Raw genomic sequence first — 18,788 nt, 5'->3', positions numbered from 1 at the left:
TCCAGAGTGATCAATGCATCGGAATCTAGATTTCAGAACTCCAATGCATCTCTCCACTACTCCCCTCGTTTTCCTTTGTGGCCTGTTGTATCTTTCATGTGCCTCTGATGCTGGATGAAGAATTGGAGTCATCAGCCAAGGTCTTAAGGGGTAGCCACTGTCCCCTGTAAAACACAGGTATTTTCTGCTAACTGAACCCAAACGTAACAATGGCATTCCCAAACTAAAATATTTATTCATTAGTGTTAGGTAGATTGTTCCAGAGTTTGGGCGCTAAATAGAAAAAGGATAGATTTTAATAACTGGCTAATTACTTATAAGGCCCTGAATGGTTTGGCACCTCAGTACTTGAGCGAGCTTTTATCACATTATAGTCCTCCACGTCCGCTGCGTTCTCAAAACTCTGGCCGTTTGATAATACCTAGAATATCAAAATCAATATCAAAAAACAGCGGACGGGAGATCATTTTCCTATTTAGCACCCAAACTCTGGAACAATCTACCTAACTCTGTTCGGGAGGCAGACACACTCTGTCAGTTTAAATCTAGATTAAAGACACATCTCTTTAACCTGGCTTACACATAATACACTATCACATTTCTATAATTCAAATCTGTTAAAGGATTGTTAGGCTGCATTTATTAGGTCAACTGGAACCGGGAGCACTTCCCATAACACCTGATGTACTTCTTACATTGTTAGAAGAATGACATCTACACTAATATTAGTCTGTTTCTTTCTTATTCCAAGGTCACCGTAGCCACCCGATCCAGACTGTATCCAGATCAGATGGTGGATCAGCACCTAGAGATGACCTCTACAGCCCTAAACGTCAGCAGAGACCAGGACACCTAGATGAGCGCCAGAGACTGATCCCCAGTGAAGACCTGAAGGGTGAGTGGCTCATATGTACTTAGTTTATAATAAATACATTTTTGAACGCATTAAAAATACTAAACAACTGTTAAATAAAAATGTTTAATAACATTATCTTTTAACAAATAAGCTTTTGATAGTTTGTAAAGTTTAATTAAAGATTTTCCAGAATGATTTTGGCACAATAGCGCCCCCTGTGCGCGCGCACCATGCACTGCATACTCTGCATTCCTCGCTTTGCGCCACTGGTGGAGGTTACGGTATTCTCATCTGAAAGCCATTTTCCCTGATAATGTTTCAGAAATCATGTCGTGTGTGTGTATTTTACAGCGCAATCATTATATATATATATAAAACCTTGCAAATGGCTTTGATCCAAGCAGATAAAAGGAGCAGAACTCATTATAGATTCATTGTGAGCATGTCTGTCCTGGGTACAGCATGGTTAAACACACACACACACACACACCTGCTCGTGAGTTTGACACCCATGTAATAATAATGCTGGTGATGCTATAGAGCAGGAGTGTGTGTGATAGTGTCCAGGTCAGACTGCACTAAGAGAGAGAGAGAGCGAGCGAGCGAGAGAGAGAGAGAGAGAGGGAGAGAGAGAGAGCGAGAGCTAGTGAGGGGGAGCGCAGTGAGCACTGCACATCCAATGGAGCTGTGCGGATCCATCTTACTGATCACCTTTATCACCATTCACATGATCTTCAGGGATGGACGACGATCTGCTGTGTGAATATGACTCCACCTGGGACACGGAGAGCGACGGGGACGAGCTGGAGAACACCGGCCGCAGCAAGAAAACACGGCCCGCTTTCGTGAGTCTCTGTGCGGGGTTTATACTCTCTGTGCGGGGTTTATACTCTCTCTGGTCTCTCTCTGTGCGGGGTTTATATTCTCTCTGGTCTCTGTGTGCGGGGTTTATACTCTCCCTCTGTGCTGGGTTTATACTCGCTCTCTGTGTTTGATTCTGTGTGTGTTTGTGTGCGAGACTCGTTAACTCTACGCGCATCTAACGCTTGAGGAGGGAAGTGTGAGAGGCTATTTCTTTGCAGCTGGTTTACTTATAATATTTGATTTTGTTTGAAAGAATAGCACGTTAGCTAGTTATTTAATATCAGCGCCGCTGACCGGAAGTGCGTCACTCGCAGCCGATCTCCACATCATCTGCTGGACGTCACATTAGGCCACAGACCTAAAACACATTCAGTCTGTTATATTTCAATCTTTCACAGCATTTTCTCATGACTCAACCCCTAACAATAAGCATAATACCAAATACATCCGGTTTTTCGAGCGGACGGCTGACTCTCAGGTGAATATATGGAATAAGGCCTATAATCATTAGAGTTCAGAGATGCAGCATTGTGTTCCTGCTTCCCTAAACACGTCAGTTTGATACAGCACAAGATTTTACAAAGAAGAGCACTTTCCTTTTCAAATGTAACGCATTTAGATACAAGTTATCATGTGATGCATCAGTGTGTTCATATAGGAATAAAGCAAACATTGATAAACAGCACAACATATTACACGAGGAGTCAAGCCCCGCTAGATAAACCAATGGAATGTATAAATTAATTTAGATCATTCTTATTCATATTTATCTGATTTTAATGTCATTAATATAAAATATTAATGCATATTAATGTAAAATACTAAACTATTCTATTTAAAATTTTATTTTGACAGTTTTTAGATGAATAACCGATGACAGACAAAGCAGAATCCTCGATTAATATAAAAGGTCAAATTATTCTACGATTTAGAGGCATAACAATATTTACATATTTAATTGCCCGTATTTTAATTGAAGATCTGTCATAATAGCAACACTATGAATGCTAACTTAATGATTTAACTCCATGAACCACGAGCGAAGATGTCTGAAACGCACCGCTAGGGTCCTTCTGTGCCACTTCTGGTGGGTCAACTTACCCCAAGGGTACAATTCTAACTTTTTACTTCAAAATAAAAATACTCCACAAATCCCTCATTAACAAATCAGCACACACAAACAATGATATTCAACAGTAAAAAATATCATAGATCACTATTTTCCAGAGTTTTGACCGAGTAAATCTCAATTGTTGATAGTGACTAAATTAAAAAAAGAGTGGCCGTTCATCAAAAGTGTTGATGATATTTTGTGGCGTCTGTGGAGGGCATCTGACCCCGTCTGACCCTGACCTGACCTGACCTGCAGTGCATTCACATCAGTCTACAGATCTCTGAAAATACATCGCTCTGCTGTGTAACACATTAGCTGTATTTAACTGAAACTAACAACTGAATTTGAGCTGGTGTTGTGGAGAGTTTTAATGCTTTATTAGAGAGTAAAATGCATACTGTTAATAATTAGCAAGGAGAATTCTTTGCTGAATCGTTTGAGCAGCTTTGTACGGTGTAGTAGAGATTTGGCAGGAAGCTCCTGCAATGCCTGGTATGAGCAAACACTAGTCTGTATGAGAATGAGCCTAAACTCAATAAACTGTGGGTCACTCAATCACCTGAAAACAAAAAGACAGCTATAGCTGCTTGACACACACAGTTGATGCTCGCCGCTATTTTGTTATTCAATTTATAATTTCCTGAAATGTTAAAGAGCCACTGTTCTCCAGCAATCTACCATGAATAGTTTGGGAATTGGGCCAGTTAAAGCAGTTGAAACTAAAAATATAATAAAATACCTAAATACATAATACTATTATTGTTAGAAATTGCAACAATATAAAAATAGAAATAAATACATTTATACATTTAAAATTAATTAAAACAATAAGCAAACAAATTATTATTTTATTATTTAGTCATTTAGCAGACGTTTTTATCCAAAGTGACTTACAAATGAGGACAACAGAAGCAATCAATTGTAGTATTAAAACAACTAAAAACAGATCCAAAACTAAAAGATAAAACTTTATAAATACTACCTATACACATTTTAAAAATAAAGAAATTAAATAAAAATGACAAATGCATACAAAATGTAAAAACTTAACATTTAAATGAAAAACAAAAAATAAAGCTAAAAACAATTCAAAATATTAAAGAAAAAAAGGTATGAGTATAACAATGATTCTAACATAACACTAAGCCAAGCACCAAAACAACAACAGCTATATGTATATGTACAACCATACACGCATATACATACACATTTATAAATTCAATATATATATAATTTCGTTTTCATTTTGTTTGTTGAAGTATTAAAATAACTCAAATTAAATAAAACTAAAAGTTAATAAAAGACCTATACAGACATAAAATTAAGACATTAACTAAAATTAAAATAGATAACGAATAAAAATCACAACAGTATAGTTTATCAGTAATCCTTAGAAATAACACTGCCAAACACTCATGCTAAAAACAACAACTTACACATAGGAAGAAATGGTTATAAAAACTGAAACAAGTAGTAGAAAAGAGGAGAAATAAAAAGTGATACTTGTATCCTTTGCCGGTGTCCCATCCCGGTGGAGTCGATGGTCTTTCACTCTTCGGCCATCACACAAGGAGGACAACTGCTGCGCCCGGCAGTTTTTTATTTTATTTTATTATACCCATCTAACAAAATACTAATTGAACTTAGCTGGACACACTTTCCTTATTTTTCTACAACAAATGGCCAAGCAAGCGCAGACACTGACAAGATACACCAGACAGAACGAGACCAAACACGATATCAGCACGTCTCCACAGTAAACACAACAAGCGTTACTCAGCCCTTGTTTATTTAATAATTAAACAATAATCTCCTGGCCAGAGGAGAACTGGACTGAGGCTGGTTTCTCCCAAGGGTTTTTTCTCCATTCTGTCTCAGAGGGAGTTTCGGTTCCTTGCCGCTGTTGCCTCTGGCTTGCTCAGTTGGGGACACTTCATTTCAATTTCATTTCACAGATACGGTTTAAACTAAACTAAAATTATTTAAGCAAAATAATGAAATGCCTTTAACTGAAAATTGAGTGTTTAATCTTATTATTATACATTACTGACACTCTATCCTCCAGTTTGATACTGTAAAGCTGCTTTGACACAATCTGTATTGTTAAAAGCACTATATAAATAAAGCTGACTTGACTTGAAACTAATGTTTAGCCCTTGGTTTTTTGCAGTGGTCCAACTCCTCCTCAAGAAACCTCAGAGCGGCCAAGGACATGCAGAACTACAGACACGGATATCCAGTAAGAGTTTGCCATTTTCTCCCAAAATAAATGAATAGTGCACTTTGAATTCGTTACAAAAACTGCTGATGTGCTGATCTTCTATCATCTCGCTGTAGAACATCAATGAAGAGGAATGTCCCGAAGAAAGAATGACTAATTTAAAATTCTATCTCAATGAAATTAAATCGTCACCTGATGGTACGTCTCCACTTCCCTAGTTGAGGTATATTGCACTTCTTTTCCTGTTTGTTTTGTTGTGGATCTCTTGTCATGTTTCTTGTGTTCCTCAGATGTGTCGATTGAGACCTTTCACACCGAGTGGAGAACAGATTACAAACGACTGGAGAGAGTTCACTCCTACATTCAGTGGTAAGAAACGCCTCTTTAACGAATCGAGCGGATCCTCACGATGATTGCTTTTCTCTGTGAGGGATTGTGACCATATCTGTCCAACTCTCCTTGTGACTAGGTTTTGTTAAGCAGATGAAATGCTTTGGAATAGGGCTGTAACGCTACACAAACATGACGGATCGGTACGTGCTCGGTTTAGACGTCACGGTACAGCAGGGGGAAAACTAAACATAATATTGCTTCTTTTTTTATGAAACAGTGGTTTACTTAACAAATCGCTAATTCTTTAAATAAATTAAATTATAATGAAGATTTTTATAAATAAAAAAAATCTACCTCAGCTTCTGCTCTAAACTATAGGAGCCCTTTTACATTACTATAAGGTTACAGTTAACAACAGAGTCCAAACTTAAATTCAGTTACTATTTATTTAACTATAATAATCAACACTCAACTTAAAAAAAAATTGTATTCAAACACGTAGATTGCACATAATGCAGTTTTTAAAGTAACTTCTAAATTATAACGTTTTTATTTGTTGTTGAAATATATTAATTTACACAGTGGCTGCCATAACTTGTTTCATCGCTGATTTATGTAAACATACCTTAAATAATTAAGACATCACTAACAGGTAAAGTAAAATATAATGTGTATAGTCTAATATTTGGCGAAATGCTCTTCTCTAGACTTGATTTCTCTAGTAAATGTGGAGCTGTGGACACTGATGACTTGCCTGAGGTAAATGTTGTTTACAAGCTGTTTTATTGACGTCTTTCTGCAGTTGAAACACAGATTGAGTGATTACATGAGATGTTCATTCATGTTTATTTCACGTTAAAACTAGCAGTAAAGATGAAGGAATGATCGTGCTGCTGTTTGAACTGAGGTGTTTATACAGCGATCTGTCGCGTGCACACTAAAGAGCGCCTAGACAACAGTTATTTTATTTCCTGAAAAAAATGGACATAATTTGAAAGATGATACTTTTTCTTACAACATTGGAAACTTCCAGTTTTATATAAAGTTCCAGTCGTGCAGTGGTTAAAACAATACTGTATTTGTGAACCAAACCGAAAGACCCATACTGAAAATATTTGGTATGAATGCGTGAACACTTCTACTGTGTTGTTTGTAGGTTGTTTCCTCTGCGAGAGCCAGGAGTGAACTACATGGCTGCTGAGCTCACCAAGAAGGAAATCCAAGTAAGTCATGACGATCCCAAACTCTAATAAACCCTGTTCCAGAGACTCTAAACTCTGCTGTTGGACTGAAGCGGGCTCTCGTCCTGTCGTCCGCAGGCCTTCAGGGAGAGCGATGAGGCTAAGAGTCGTCTTCTGGACTCCTACGAGCTCATGCTCGGATTCTATGGCATACAGCTGCTCAACAGAGAAAGCGGGGAGGTGAAGCGTGCCGAGAACTGGAGGGAGAGATTCGCCAATCTAGAGAGGTGAGGAGACTCCTGCCTGTCCTGACGTGAGCAGCAATCATAAAACATCTTTTAAAACCTTCCTTCAAATGAAACGCTGGCTGTTTATTGTTCTTCTAGTGTACACAAGAAATCCACTGTAGATTTCTGTTTAGTTTCCAGGCATTCAGTAAGTTCCTCACCAGTACTGGGTCACAGGCCCCCCATCAGAAAAGCGTGCCCATACTTTTTAATACTGTTTTGAATATGGAAATTAATCATCTGTGCACTCACAGTAAAAAGCTGCTTCATCATTGACAAATGGTAGAAGTCATTTGGCAGTTTTGTTTCCTACAAAATAAAATTTCTGTCCTTATAAAATTACAGAGTGTCTATTTACACGAAGTACAAATAGCCCAGCTTGTTGGCAGAGGCTATTTACACTGACTCCGCCCACCACTGTGTGATTGAGATAGTCAACATTACAAAAGACGCCTGTCAAACATCAGCTCCAGTGGTGTAGATGGTAAAGTGCATGCTGTCTTTTTGATGCGATCAACCAGAGTTCAAACCCGCCTTTTTTCCTCCCTTTTCAAATCTCATATCACATCGGAAAGTCATTTATTTTCAACAAAAATGAAGTAAATAATTAAAAAGTTGAAAATAAAGTATCGGGTAGTAGGATTGGGCCGATGGATGATGGCATCGTCTATCACTGATGGCTGACAGACATCACGAAGTTGAGCCGACATCGTGATCCCCCCCCCCCCCACACCCTCTTCCGCAATCCGCCGCAGCCCAATACCATGTTCAGAAAGGAAATTAAGTGTACTACGGAACCCCTAAAGGGGATAAATATCCTACGAAAAGGGAGGATAAAAAAAATAATACTTTCTCTCGCAAATAAATCGTTGGGTAATTACACTGTATATAAATTACGGGCATCAAGGAGTCGCTACTAATATGCAGGGCATTGAAACCGCTTTCGAATGCGCGCTCTTATTTCACTTTCAATTTCGAGATTCACAGACTCTATACAACGGAGCGGCAGTACTTACCACACATTTTACAAGATTAGATATTTGTCAGTGATGCTCAGTATCTGCAAATCATTTGCCATCAGTCATCTCTCCTTACTCGGTGTATGTGGTAAGTAACTTTCATGTGCTGTAATGTAACGGGCAACCTCTAGCTAGCGGCTAATGTCCCTTTAGTGGCTCCGTAGAACGCGTTATTTGTTTTCCGTGCGTTTCTGCATACGGATTCACGCTTCGGGCACACCCCTAACCCCGCCCCCCGATGTCATCGTCCATCACGATGTTTCACTGTAGACATCGTCCGATGCCAGTTTGGTAGACGTCGCCCAACCCTATCGGGTAGGGTTAGGGTAGGTGTAGGAAGGGCTTTGTCTCAAAAAGGCAGCATCCATTTAATAATTTGAATTAAAATTATAGTTTAACAATGCGTTATTGCATACTGTACTACAATACTGGAGTGCAGATAATTGCCACTATTTGCAATATATGTAGTATAAATAGCAGAATCCTGCTATTTTAACAGTTTAAATAGCATCTATTGGTATTTACACTTTGAGAAAATAGCCGCTGCCTTAAAATATCCCCTTTACTATTGTGGTGTGAGAAACCGCTGCAAGTTCGTAAGCGAACTGTCCAAATGAATCAAACTAAATTGCGAACGGCTTCAGACCTTTTGTAAACCCTTTTTACAAGATTAGATCAATGTATTAATTGCTTTGTGAATTTGCTATTGCTGATTCTAAACGACTTGACTGCTGAAATATTATGAGGGAAAATGATTCTCAGGTCAGTGTACGTCAATCCCATCGACTCACGAGGATTTATCAGTAGTATTTCCCCAGGGCTCGTGCTCTGGTGACGCTCCAGATATCAGGTGTAGACAAGGCCACTACAACTAAAAACTCTTATAACTTCCACCAGTTAATTGAAAAATTACATTTGATTGGTACTTTTTAGCTTATATGTAACTACATGAGGTGACTATTTGATGAACATTTGGCTTTAAGGTGGCGTTATAATAAACTAATTTACTTGACTAATCCTGAGTCACTTGTAACAATGTTATCAAAAGAATACAGATTAATGAAATTGCTTAACAGATACAGGCTAATATACAGTGCCGTGAAAAGGTTTTTGCATCCTGGCTGTTTTTTAATTTTTTGCATATGTCACACAAAATGCAGTTTTGAAATGATTTCATTTATTAAGAGAAAAATGCTGTCCACACCTGCCTGGCCTTATGTGAAAAAGTAATTACCCCCTAAATATAATAACTGCTTGTGCAGCAACAACTGCAAGAAGTTGCTGGTGTGTTTTGTATCATTGTCCTGCTGCATAACCCAAGTGCACTTGAGGACACAAACTGACGGCTGGACATTCTCCTTCAGGATTTTCTGATAGAGAGTGCAAAATTCATGATTCCATCAATTATGGCAAGTCATCCAGGTCCTGAAGCTGCCCAGACCATCACACTACCACCATCATGTCTGACTGTTGCTATGATGTTCTTTTTATGAAATGCTGTGTTGGTTTTACACCAGATGTAACGGGACACACACCTTCCAAAAAGTTCAACTTTTGTCTCATCAGTCCACAGAATATTTGCCCAAAAGTCTTGGGGATAATCAAGATATTTTTTGGAAAATGTGAGACAAGCCTTTTGTGTTCTTTTTGGTCAACAGTGGCTTTTGCCTTGGAACTCGCCCATGGATTGCGTTTTTGCCCAGTCTCTTTCTTATTGTTGAATCGTGAACACTGACCTTAATTGAGGCAAGTGAGTCCTGCAGGTGTTTAGATGTCCAGGAGGTCATGAAAGAACCCAGAACGAGTCGTCGCTGCGCTCTTGGAGTAATTTTGTTAGGCCGGCCCCTCCTGGGAAGGTTCACCACTGTTCCAAGTTTTCTCCATTTGTGGATAATGGCTCTGACCGTGGCTCGCTGGAGTCCCAAAGCCTTAGAAATATATAACCCTTTCCAGACTGATACATCAACTATTTTGTTTCTCATCTGTTCTTTAAGCATGCTTCACTTTGTCAGACAGGCTCTGTTTAAGTGATTTCTTGATTCAACAGGTCTGGCAGTAATCAGGCCTGGGTGTGTCTAGTGAAATTGATCTCAGCTTACTTAATAAATGAAAAACTGCATTTTGTATTTATTTGCATTATCTTTGTGTAATATAAAAATTAGTTTGATTGAATCTTTTAAGCGTGACAAATATGCAAAAAATTAAATAAACAGGAAGGGGCAAAAACCTTTTCACGGCACTGTATATATATATATATATATATATATATATATATATATATATATACACACACACACACATATCCTAATGATACTGAATATATTGATTCCCTATGGAGATAGGAGAAAATAGAATCGTCTCTGTTAGTAAATATCATGTTTTTTGAAGACACTTAAAAACATTATCACTGAATTGTCTACGTCGGTGCTTGGACTTTGATGATTTCTGATTGCAGTTGTATTTATTTTTTTTTCATAATGAGAACATTAAAAACATTTTATACATTTTAGAATCGCTTTTTTTTTTTTTTTTTTTATGCTTTACATCTATTTTATTAATCACTATTAATGAAACCAGTTTTGTCACCAAACAAATCTGCAGTTTATTGAAGGGCTTTCCAGACAGCATAGTGACTTTCAGACAGAAGTAATTCTGCGGACGCTAAATAAAAAGTGAAAGACAATCATGCATTTTCTAGAAAAATAAATAATAATTACATTTCAGAATAACACGTGGGCTTATAGAATGTATTAGGATGTATTGAAACCTTTTCAGTCTTTCTTTATTTCCAGACAGTCTTTCTCACATGCCACTAAAAATTATTTCACATTTGCTTTCAGAAATATGCACAATAATCTCCGAATCACAAGGATACTCAAAAGCCTGGGAGAGCTGGGTTTTGAGCATTTCCAAGCCCCTCTGGTGCGCTTCTTCCTGGAGGAATCCCTCGTCAGAAAGACCCTCAGCGGCGTTAAACGCAGCGTGCTCGACTACTTCCTGTTTGCCGTGCGGGACAAGCGTGAGCGCAGGAAGCTGGTGCGCTTCGCCTTCCAACACTTCGAGCCCAAAGAAAAGTTTGTGTGGTGCCCCAGAAGAATCCAAAAACGCTTCAAGAAGAAGTCGGAGAAGCGGCAGAACTCTTCAGCTGGCAGCGGAGACAGCACAGCGCAGGAAGAAGGTCATTCACGATTCAGAAACAAGGACGGAGAAGCCGCAAGTGATCCGAAACACAGTAAGCCGGTCACTGATCTCACAGATGCAAAGAAGCAAGTAGACAGTGACTCTGTAATGAGAGACGACTCTGAGAAACACTCTGAGGGTTCTTCAGAAGATCAGGAGCTCAGTCCAGACGCTGCTTCTGTAGAATTAGCTCTCAGTAACGGCACCGGTGTTAACAACGGAGAGACTGTCAGCAACGAGCCATGCTGTGCTGAAGACCAAGTCCTCCAGAAGCCTGAGCATGCGGCGGGGGCCTCGGACGCTAGCTGTGACCGTGTGGCCGGTTCTAGCGCAGGATCGGCAGACTGTGACGACTCTCGGGACGAGACGGACCATCTTCTCTGTCCTGCTGACTCTCAGGAGGAGCCGGAAGGAGCGAGTGAGGACAGGACAGTGACTGACAGCCCTAAACACAATGAGAAGCTTCCCAGGCCTGGCCTGACGATGACGAGCGTCCAATCAGAGAGCCATGAGAAGAACGCAAGGAACTGCACCCAGTCGAATGGATCGGAGAAGGAAGAGCTTATGGACATTATGGACACGAGTTCATACCTCGCCCATGAATGATTCATGATAACGGTACATGATAAAGCACTGAAAATCAACACTTTATGAACTATTACAAGATGAGATATGAAGTCAAGTCAGCTTTATTTATATAGTGCTTTTAACAATACAGATTGTGTCAAAGCACTTAACAGTATCACATTGGAGGATAGAGTGTCAGTAATGTATAAAAATAAGATTAAACACTCAATTTTCAGTTAAAGGCATTTCATTATTGAATTCAGAGATGTCATTGTCTAGCTCAGTTTAGTTTAAACAGTATCTGTGAAATGAAATTGATGATAATCGCTAGAAATGAAGTCTCCCCAACTGAGCAAACCAGAGGTGACAGCGGCAAGGAACCAAAACTCCTCTGAGACAGAATGGAGAAAAAAACCTTGGGAGAAACCAGACTCAGTCCAGTTCTCCTCTGGCCATGAACTGAGCTGAAGGGGTTCATTCAAACATATTTTTTCTTTGCGGTGGTTCAGTTATGATGGGGCCAGATGTACTTGTTATAGCTGTTTTTTTCTAGTTTGAATGTTTATTTGTCCATACTTTTCATGCCGTTTTTCCAAGCTTTTTTCTTTTTCTTAAACTGAAACTGTGAAAGAGGAATGTACATTTAACTAATGAAGCAACTACTGATGAGAATATTTCCATATTTAAAAACATAGTATACCGTTTTTCAGCAGATATACTGTGTTTTTGCTGATGCAAAACAAATGACAAATGGAGCTTGTCTTTTACTACACTAATGGAAATTTCTGAGTTCACAATTTTTCATTTTACATCTGCAGTCATAAACTATAGAAGCATTAATAAGCCCTATGGTCAGACATTGTATAAATCAATCCCTTAGTGATTCTTGGAATGTGCAGCACATGCAGTAACTAATTTATAATTAAAACTCTTCCCACAGTACCATAAATTAACCCTTCATGAAGCATTCTAGAATAAAAACCAAAAAAACATGAATTAATGTTTATATATTGTTTTTCTGTTGTTTTAAAATAACAATACTTAAAGTGTACTTTCTTTTTGTTCAATTGCTGAAGCTCAGTAATAAAGGCAGAGACCAAGGGAATAAAGGTAATGTGTATGTTTTGTCAATTTGATGTCTTTAATCCTTTTCCAATTTCAAAGTGTTTTAAATCTGTCAAACCTCCTGAGATCAAGCCTTTTAAGAGGAAAAGGAGACGCAATGGTAATTGGATTGTGTTTTAATTGGCAAGTGTTTTGTAGCTCATGCAGAAAATCTGAACAGCATGGCAGTGAATGTGAAGGATCTTTGGACTGTTTTCTAATGCTCACCATCTCTCATTGAAATGAGTTCTTGTTTTTGGACCTACTACTAAATATATATCTTCACCTGCCAGCATTTATATGAATAAGATACATACACAAAACATACTTAGAGGAATGTGGAAACTGTTGGCACTGTGTTATGACAGAAATGAATGAAAGTTTGTAAATGTGTTACTCTGAAGAATCTGATAATCTTTTTTTTTTAAAGTACCTTTGAATATACCATGCTATACTTTCCTGTTAACATGTGGTTTATGAACATATTTAGTGCCCTATTTGATATAATACAGGACTTATAGAGGGCTGGAGGCCCCTGGGCTCTAAAACATCATTTGAGTTCCACAAAACAAAAAAAGTCAACAATGCTATGAGCCTGGACAAATGAATATAAAATCATCTAGACATTAGGGATGTCCCAATCAGGTATCACTCATTGAATATTGAGTATCTGCTGATGCAGAGTATTTGAAAGTATATGAAACTTGTATTTTCCTACTGCTTGGTGCACACTGTAAGAGGGTATATGTATATATATACAGTCATGTGAAAAAGTTAGGACACCCTATTGAATTCCATGGTTTTTCTGTATCAGGACATCATAAACAATCATCTGGTCCTTGGCAGATCTAAGCCAAAATGGAAAAACCATTAGTGACAAAGTTAGGACACTCTATGATTCAGTTGCCTGTAGATGCACTTTTAGCAGCAATAACTTGAATTAATCATTAATTAATCAGTCTGTCACATCATTCTGGGGGAATTTTGGCCCACTCTTCTTTACAACGTTGCTCCAGTTTATTGAGGTTTGTGGGCATTTGTTTATGCACAGCTCTCACCACATGATTACCACTTGATTCTTTTATTTTCAGCCGTTCTGTTGTAGATTTGCGGGTGTGCTTGGGATCACTGTGCTGTTGTATGACCCAATCTTGGCCAAGCTTTAGCTTTTTTCTATAGTACATTTTGGCTTTATTTTTGTTAAATAAATAATGGCACGGTGCAATATGTCATTGTTATTGTTCATCAGAGGTTTTTTTTTCCAAATTGTAAGACCTGTCAAGGACCAGATTTGTTTTATTATTATTATGTCCTGATACGGAAAACCATGGAATTCAAGAGGGCGTCCTAACTTTTTCACATGACTGTATATATACAGTCAGGTCCATAAATATTGGGACATCGACACAATTCTAACATTTTTGGCTATATATACCACCACAATGGATTTCAAATGAAACGAACAAGGTGTGCTTTAACTGCAGACTGTCAGCTTTCATTTGAGGGTATTTACATCCAAATCAGGTGAACGGTGTAGGAATTACAACAGTTTGCATATGTGCCTCCCACTTGTTAAGGGACCAAAAGTAATGGGACAGAATAATAATCATAAATCAAACTTTCACTTTTTAATACTTGGTTGCAAATCCTTTGCAGTCAATTACAGCCTGAAGTCTGGAACGCATAGACATCACCAGACGCTGGGTTTCATCCCTGGTGATGCTCTGCCAGGCCTCTACTGCAACCGTCTTCAGTTCCTGCTTGTTCTTGGGGCATTTTCCCTTCAGTTTTGTCTTCAGCAAGTGAAATGCATGCTCAATTGGATTCAGGTCAGGTGATTGACTTGGCCATTGCATAACGGTCCACTTCTTTCCCTTCAAAAACTCTTTGGTTGCTTTTGGTATGCTTTGGGTCATTGTCCATCTGCACTGTGAAGCGCCGTCCAGTGAGTTCTGAAGCATTTGGCTGAATATGAGCAGATAATATTGCCCGAAACACTTCAGAATTCATCCTGCTGCTTTTGTCAGCAGTCACATCATCAATAAATACGAGAGAACCAGTTCCACTGGCAGCCATACATGCCCACGCCATGACACTACCACCACCATGCTTCACTGATGAGGTGGTATGCTTACGATCATGAGCAGTTCCTTTCCTTCTCCATACTCTTCTCTTCCCATCACTCTGGTACAAGTTGATCTTGGTCTCATCTGTCCATAGGATGTTGTTCCAGAACTGTGAAGGCTTTTTTAGATGTCGTTTGGCAAACTCTAATCTGGCCTTCCTGTTTTTGAGGCTCACCAATGGTTTACATCTTGTGGTGAACCCTCTGTATTCACTCTGGTGAAGTCTTCTCTTGATTGTTGACTTTGACACACATACACCTACCTCCTTCACCAGGGAAAGAATTCTTCGGTCATCCACCACAGTTGTTTTCCGTGGTCTTCCGGGTCTTTTGGTGTTGCTGAGCTCACCGGTGCGTTCCTTCTTTTTAAGAATGTTCCAAACAGTTGTAATGTTTTTGCTATCTCTCTGATGGGTTTGTTTTGTTTTTTCAGCCTAATGATGGCTTGCTTCACTGATAGTGACAGCTCTTTAGATCTCATCTTGACAGTTGACAGCAACAGATTCCAAATGCAAATAGCACACTTGAAATGAACTCTGGACCTTTTATCTGCTCATTGTAACTGGGATAATGAGGGAATAACACACACCTGGCCATGGAACAGCTGAGAAGCCAATTGTCCCATTACTTTTGGTCCCTTAACAAGTGGGAGGCACATATGCAAACTGTTGTAATTCCTACACCGTTCACCTGATTTGGATGTAAATACCCTCAAATTAAAGCTGACAGTCTGCAGTTAAAGCACATCTTGTTCGTTTCATTTGAAATCCATTGTGGTGGTGTATATAGCCAAAAATGTTAGAATTGTGTTGATGTCCCAATATTTATGGACCTGACTGTATATATACAGTCATGTGAAAAAGTTAGGACGCCCTCTTGAATTCCATGGTTTTCCGTATCAGGACATAATAATAATAAAACAAATCTGGTCCTTGACAGGTCTTACAATTTGGAAAAAAAACACTAAAGAGCGCCTATACAACAGTTATTTTATTTCCTGAAAAAAATTGACATAATTTGAAAGATTATACTTTTTCTTACAATACACTCAAATTCAAATTTTATTTGTCACATACATATACATACATAGTACGACATGTAGTGAAATGTATTGTACGACTGTCCAACAAATTGTCCAACAAAATTAAGAAAAACCTCAAGTACAGTAAACATATATATAGAAATAAACTAGCAATAAAATAAAATAAAAAATAGATATGAGAATAAAAATAGATATGAAGAATAAAAAAAATATGATTCTATATAGATTCTATAAAAAGTAAAGTGTATGTCAGTGATAAAGTGTCTGTGTGCTGTGCAGTGCAGTAAAGTGTATAAGTGAGTAAAAGGAATACTAAAGACAAATGGTATGTAAATTCACTCATTTATCCTTACGTAACCTTCTACAAATTAGTGCAGATTGTAATAGAAAATGTGCAAAGTGGAAGTGTGGGGTGATGTGATTAGAGTGGAGAGAGGTTAAGACTCCGAATGGCCTGCGGGAAGAAGCTCCTCCTCATTCTCTCTGTGTTCGCCTTCATGGAGCGGAAGCGCCTCCCTGAACGCAGCAGAGAAAAGAGTCCATTGTTGGGATGGCTGAGGTCCTTCACTATCTTCCTGGCCCTGGTCAGGCACCGCTTGCTGTAGATCTCCTGCAGGTCAGGGAGCTCGGTGTGGATGGTACGTTCCGCTGAACGCACCACCCTCTGGAGGGCTCGTCTGTCCTGCATAGTGCAGTTCCCGAACCAGGAAGTGATGCTGCCCGTCAGGACGCTCTCGATGTTGCAGGTGTAAAAAGTCTTAAGCACCCGAGAGGGAAGTCTAAAGTCCTTTAAGCGTCTCAGATGGTACAGACGCTGCCTGGCCTTCTTCACCAGGGTGCTGGTATGACAGGACCAAGTCAAGTCCTGCGTGATGTGATCACCCAGGTATCTGAAGCTGTCCACTCTCTCCACTGGAGTCCCGCTGATCGTGATCGGCTGGTATGACCGCTCCTGCTTCGTACTGAAGTCCACAATCAGCTCCTTAGTTTTGCTGATGTTCAGGTGTAGACTATTCACTTGGCACCAACTCTCCAGGTTCTTAATCTCCTGTATGTAGGCCGTCTCGTCGTTGTCTGACATCAGGCCCAACACAACAGTGTCATCAGCAAACTTAATGATGGTGGTGGAGTTGGAAGTGGCCACACAGTCATAAGTGTACAGTGAGTACAGCAGGGGGCTCAGAACACAACCTTGAGGGGCTCCAGTACTTAGGGTGATGGGGGATGAGGTGTGTTTACCCATCCGTACGGCTTGCTGTCTGTCCTTCAGGAAGCTGGAGATCCATTGGCACAAGTATGTGCTGAGACCAAGGACCTCCAACTTGGAGGTGAGTGTGGAGAGAATTATGGTGTTAAACGCTGAACTGTAGTCCACAAACAGCATTTGTACATAATTCCCTTTTCTGCAGTCCAGGTGACTTGTTGTGGTGTGGAGGAGGTGTGAGATGGCATCCTCCGTGGAGCAGTTATGCCTGTATGCAAACTGTAGTGGATCCAGTGTGTCTGGTAGTGATGCAATGATGAAGTCTCTGACCAGTCTCTCAAAGCACTTCATCACCACTGATGTGAGGGCTACAGGGCGATAGTCGTTTAGGCAGGTGGACTGGGGTTTCTTGGGGACAGGAACAATGGTGGACTGCTTAAAGCATGAGGGGACTATGGACTGTTCCAGGGAGAGGTTGAAGATCTCAGTGAACACCGGTGCTAGCTGGTCGGCGCAGGCCTTCAGAACCAGGCCTTCACTCACCTAAAGGATTATTAGGAACACCATACTAATACTGTGTTTGACCCCCTTTCGCCTTCAGAACTGCCTTAATTCTACGTGGCATTGATTCAACAAGGTGCTGAAAGCATTCTTTAGAAATGTTGGCCCATATTGATAGGATAGCATCTTGCAGTTGATGGAGATTTGTGGGATGCACATCCAGGGCACGAAGCTCCCGTTCCACCACATCCCAAAGATGCTCTATTGGGTTGAGATCTGGTGACTGTGGGGGCCATTTTAGTACAGTGAACTCATTGTCATGTTCAAGAAACCAATTTGAAATGATTCGAGCTTTGTGACATGGTGCATTATCCTGCTGGAAGTAGCCATCAGAGGATGGATACATGGTGGTCATAAAGGGATGGACATGGTCAGAAACAATGCTCAGGTAGGCCGTGGCATTTAAACAATGCCCAATTGGCACTAGGGGCCTAAAGTGTGCCAAGAAAACATCCCCCACACCATTACACCACCACCACCAGCCTGCACAGTGGTAACAAGGCATGATGGATCCATGTTCTCATTCTGTTTACGCCAAATTCTGACTCTACCATCTAAATGTCTCAACAGAAATCGAGACTCATCAGACCAGGCAACATTTTTTCAGTCTTCAACCGTCCAATTTTGGTGAGCTCGTGCAAATTGTAGCCTCTTTTTCCTATTTGTAGTGGAGATGAGTGGTACCCGGTGGGGTCTTCTGCTGTTGTAGCCCATCCGCCTCAAGGTTGTGCGTGTTGTGGCTTCACAAATGCTTTGCTGCATACCTCGGTTGTAACGAGTGGTTATTTCAGTCAAAGTTGCTCTTCTATCAGCTTGAATCAGTCGGCCCATTCTCCTCTGACCTCTAGCATCAACAAGGCATTTTCGCCCACAGGACTGCCGCATACTGGATGTTTTTCCCTTTTCACACCATTCTTTGTAAACCCTAGAAATGGTTGTGCGTGAAAATCCCAGTAACTGAGCAGATTGTGAAATACTCAGACCGGCCCGTCTGGCACCAACAACCATGCCACGCTCAAAATTGCTTAAATCACCTTTCTTTCCCATTCTGACATTCAGTTTGGAGTTCAGGAGATTGTCTTGACCAGGACCACACCCCTAAATGCATTGAAGCAACTGCCATGTGATTG

General features: G+C 39.9%; 1 protein-coding gene across 1 annotated transcript; it reads left to right on the top strand.

Moving 5' to 3' along the window:
- Window positions 1–1,452: 1,452 nt before the first annotated feature.
- On the top strand, window positions 1,453–12,740 carry ogfr (opioid growth factor receptor). The gene is made up of 7 exons (XM_079400694.1): window positions 1,453–1,701; window positions 5,005–5,073; window positions 5,172–5,253; window positions 5,346–5,424; window positions 6,545–6,611; window positions 6,708–6,856; window positions 10,716–12,740. The coding sequence occupies exons 1-7, from the start codon at window positions 1,597–1,599 to the stop codon at window positions 11,659–11,661; spliced, it is 1,497 nt and encodes a 498-aa protein (XP_079256820.1). The 5' UTR covers window positions 1,453–1,596; the 3' UTR covers window positions 11,662–12,740.
- The last annotated feature ends 6,048 nt before the right edge of the window (window positions 12,741–18,788 follow it).

Source organism: Barbus barbus (assembly GCF_936440315.1).
Source record: "Barbus barbus genome assembly, chromosome: 40".
Taxonomy (NCBI): domain Eukaryota; kingdom Metazoa; phylum Chordata; class Actinopteri; order Cypriniformes; family Cyprinidae; genus Barbus; species Barbus barbus.
Note: the sequence above shows the minus strand (reverse complement) of the source record. Positions and strands in the feature narration are given on the sequence as shown.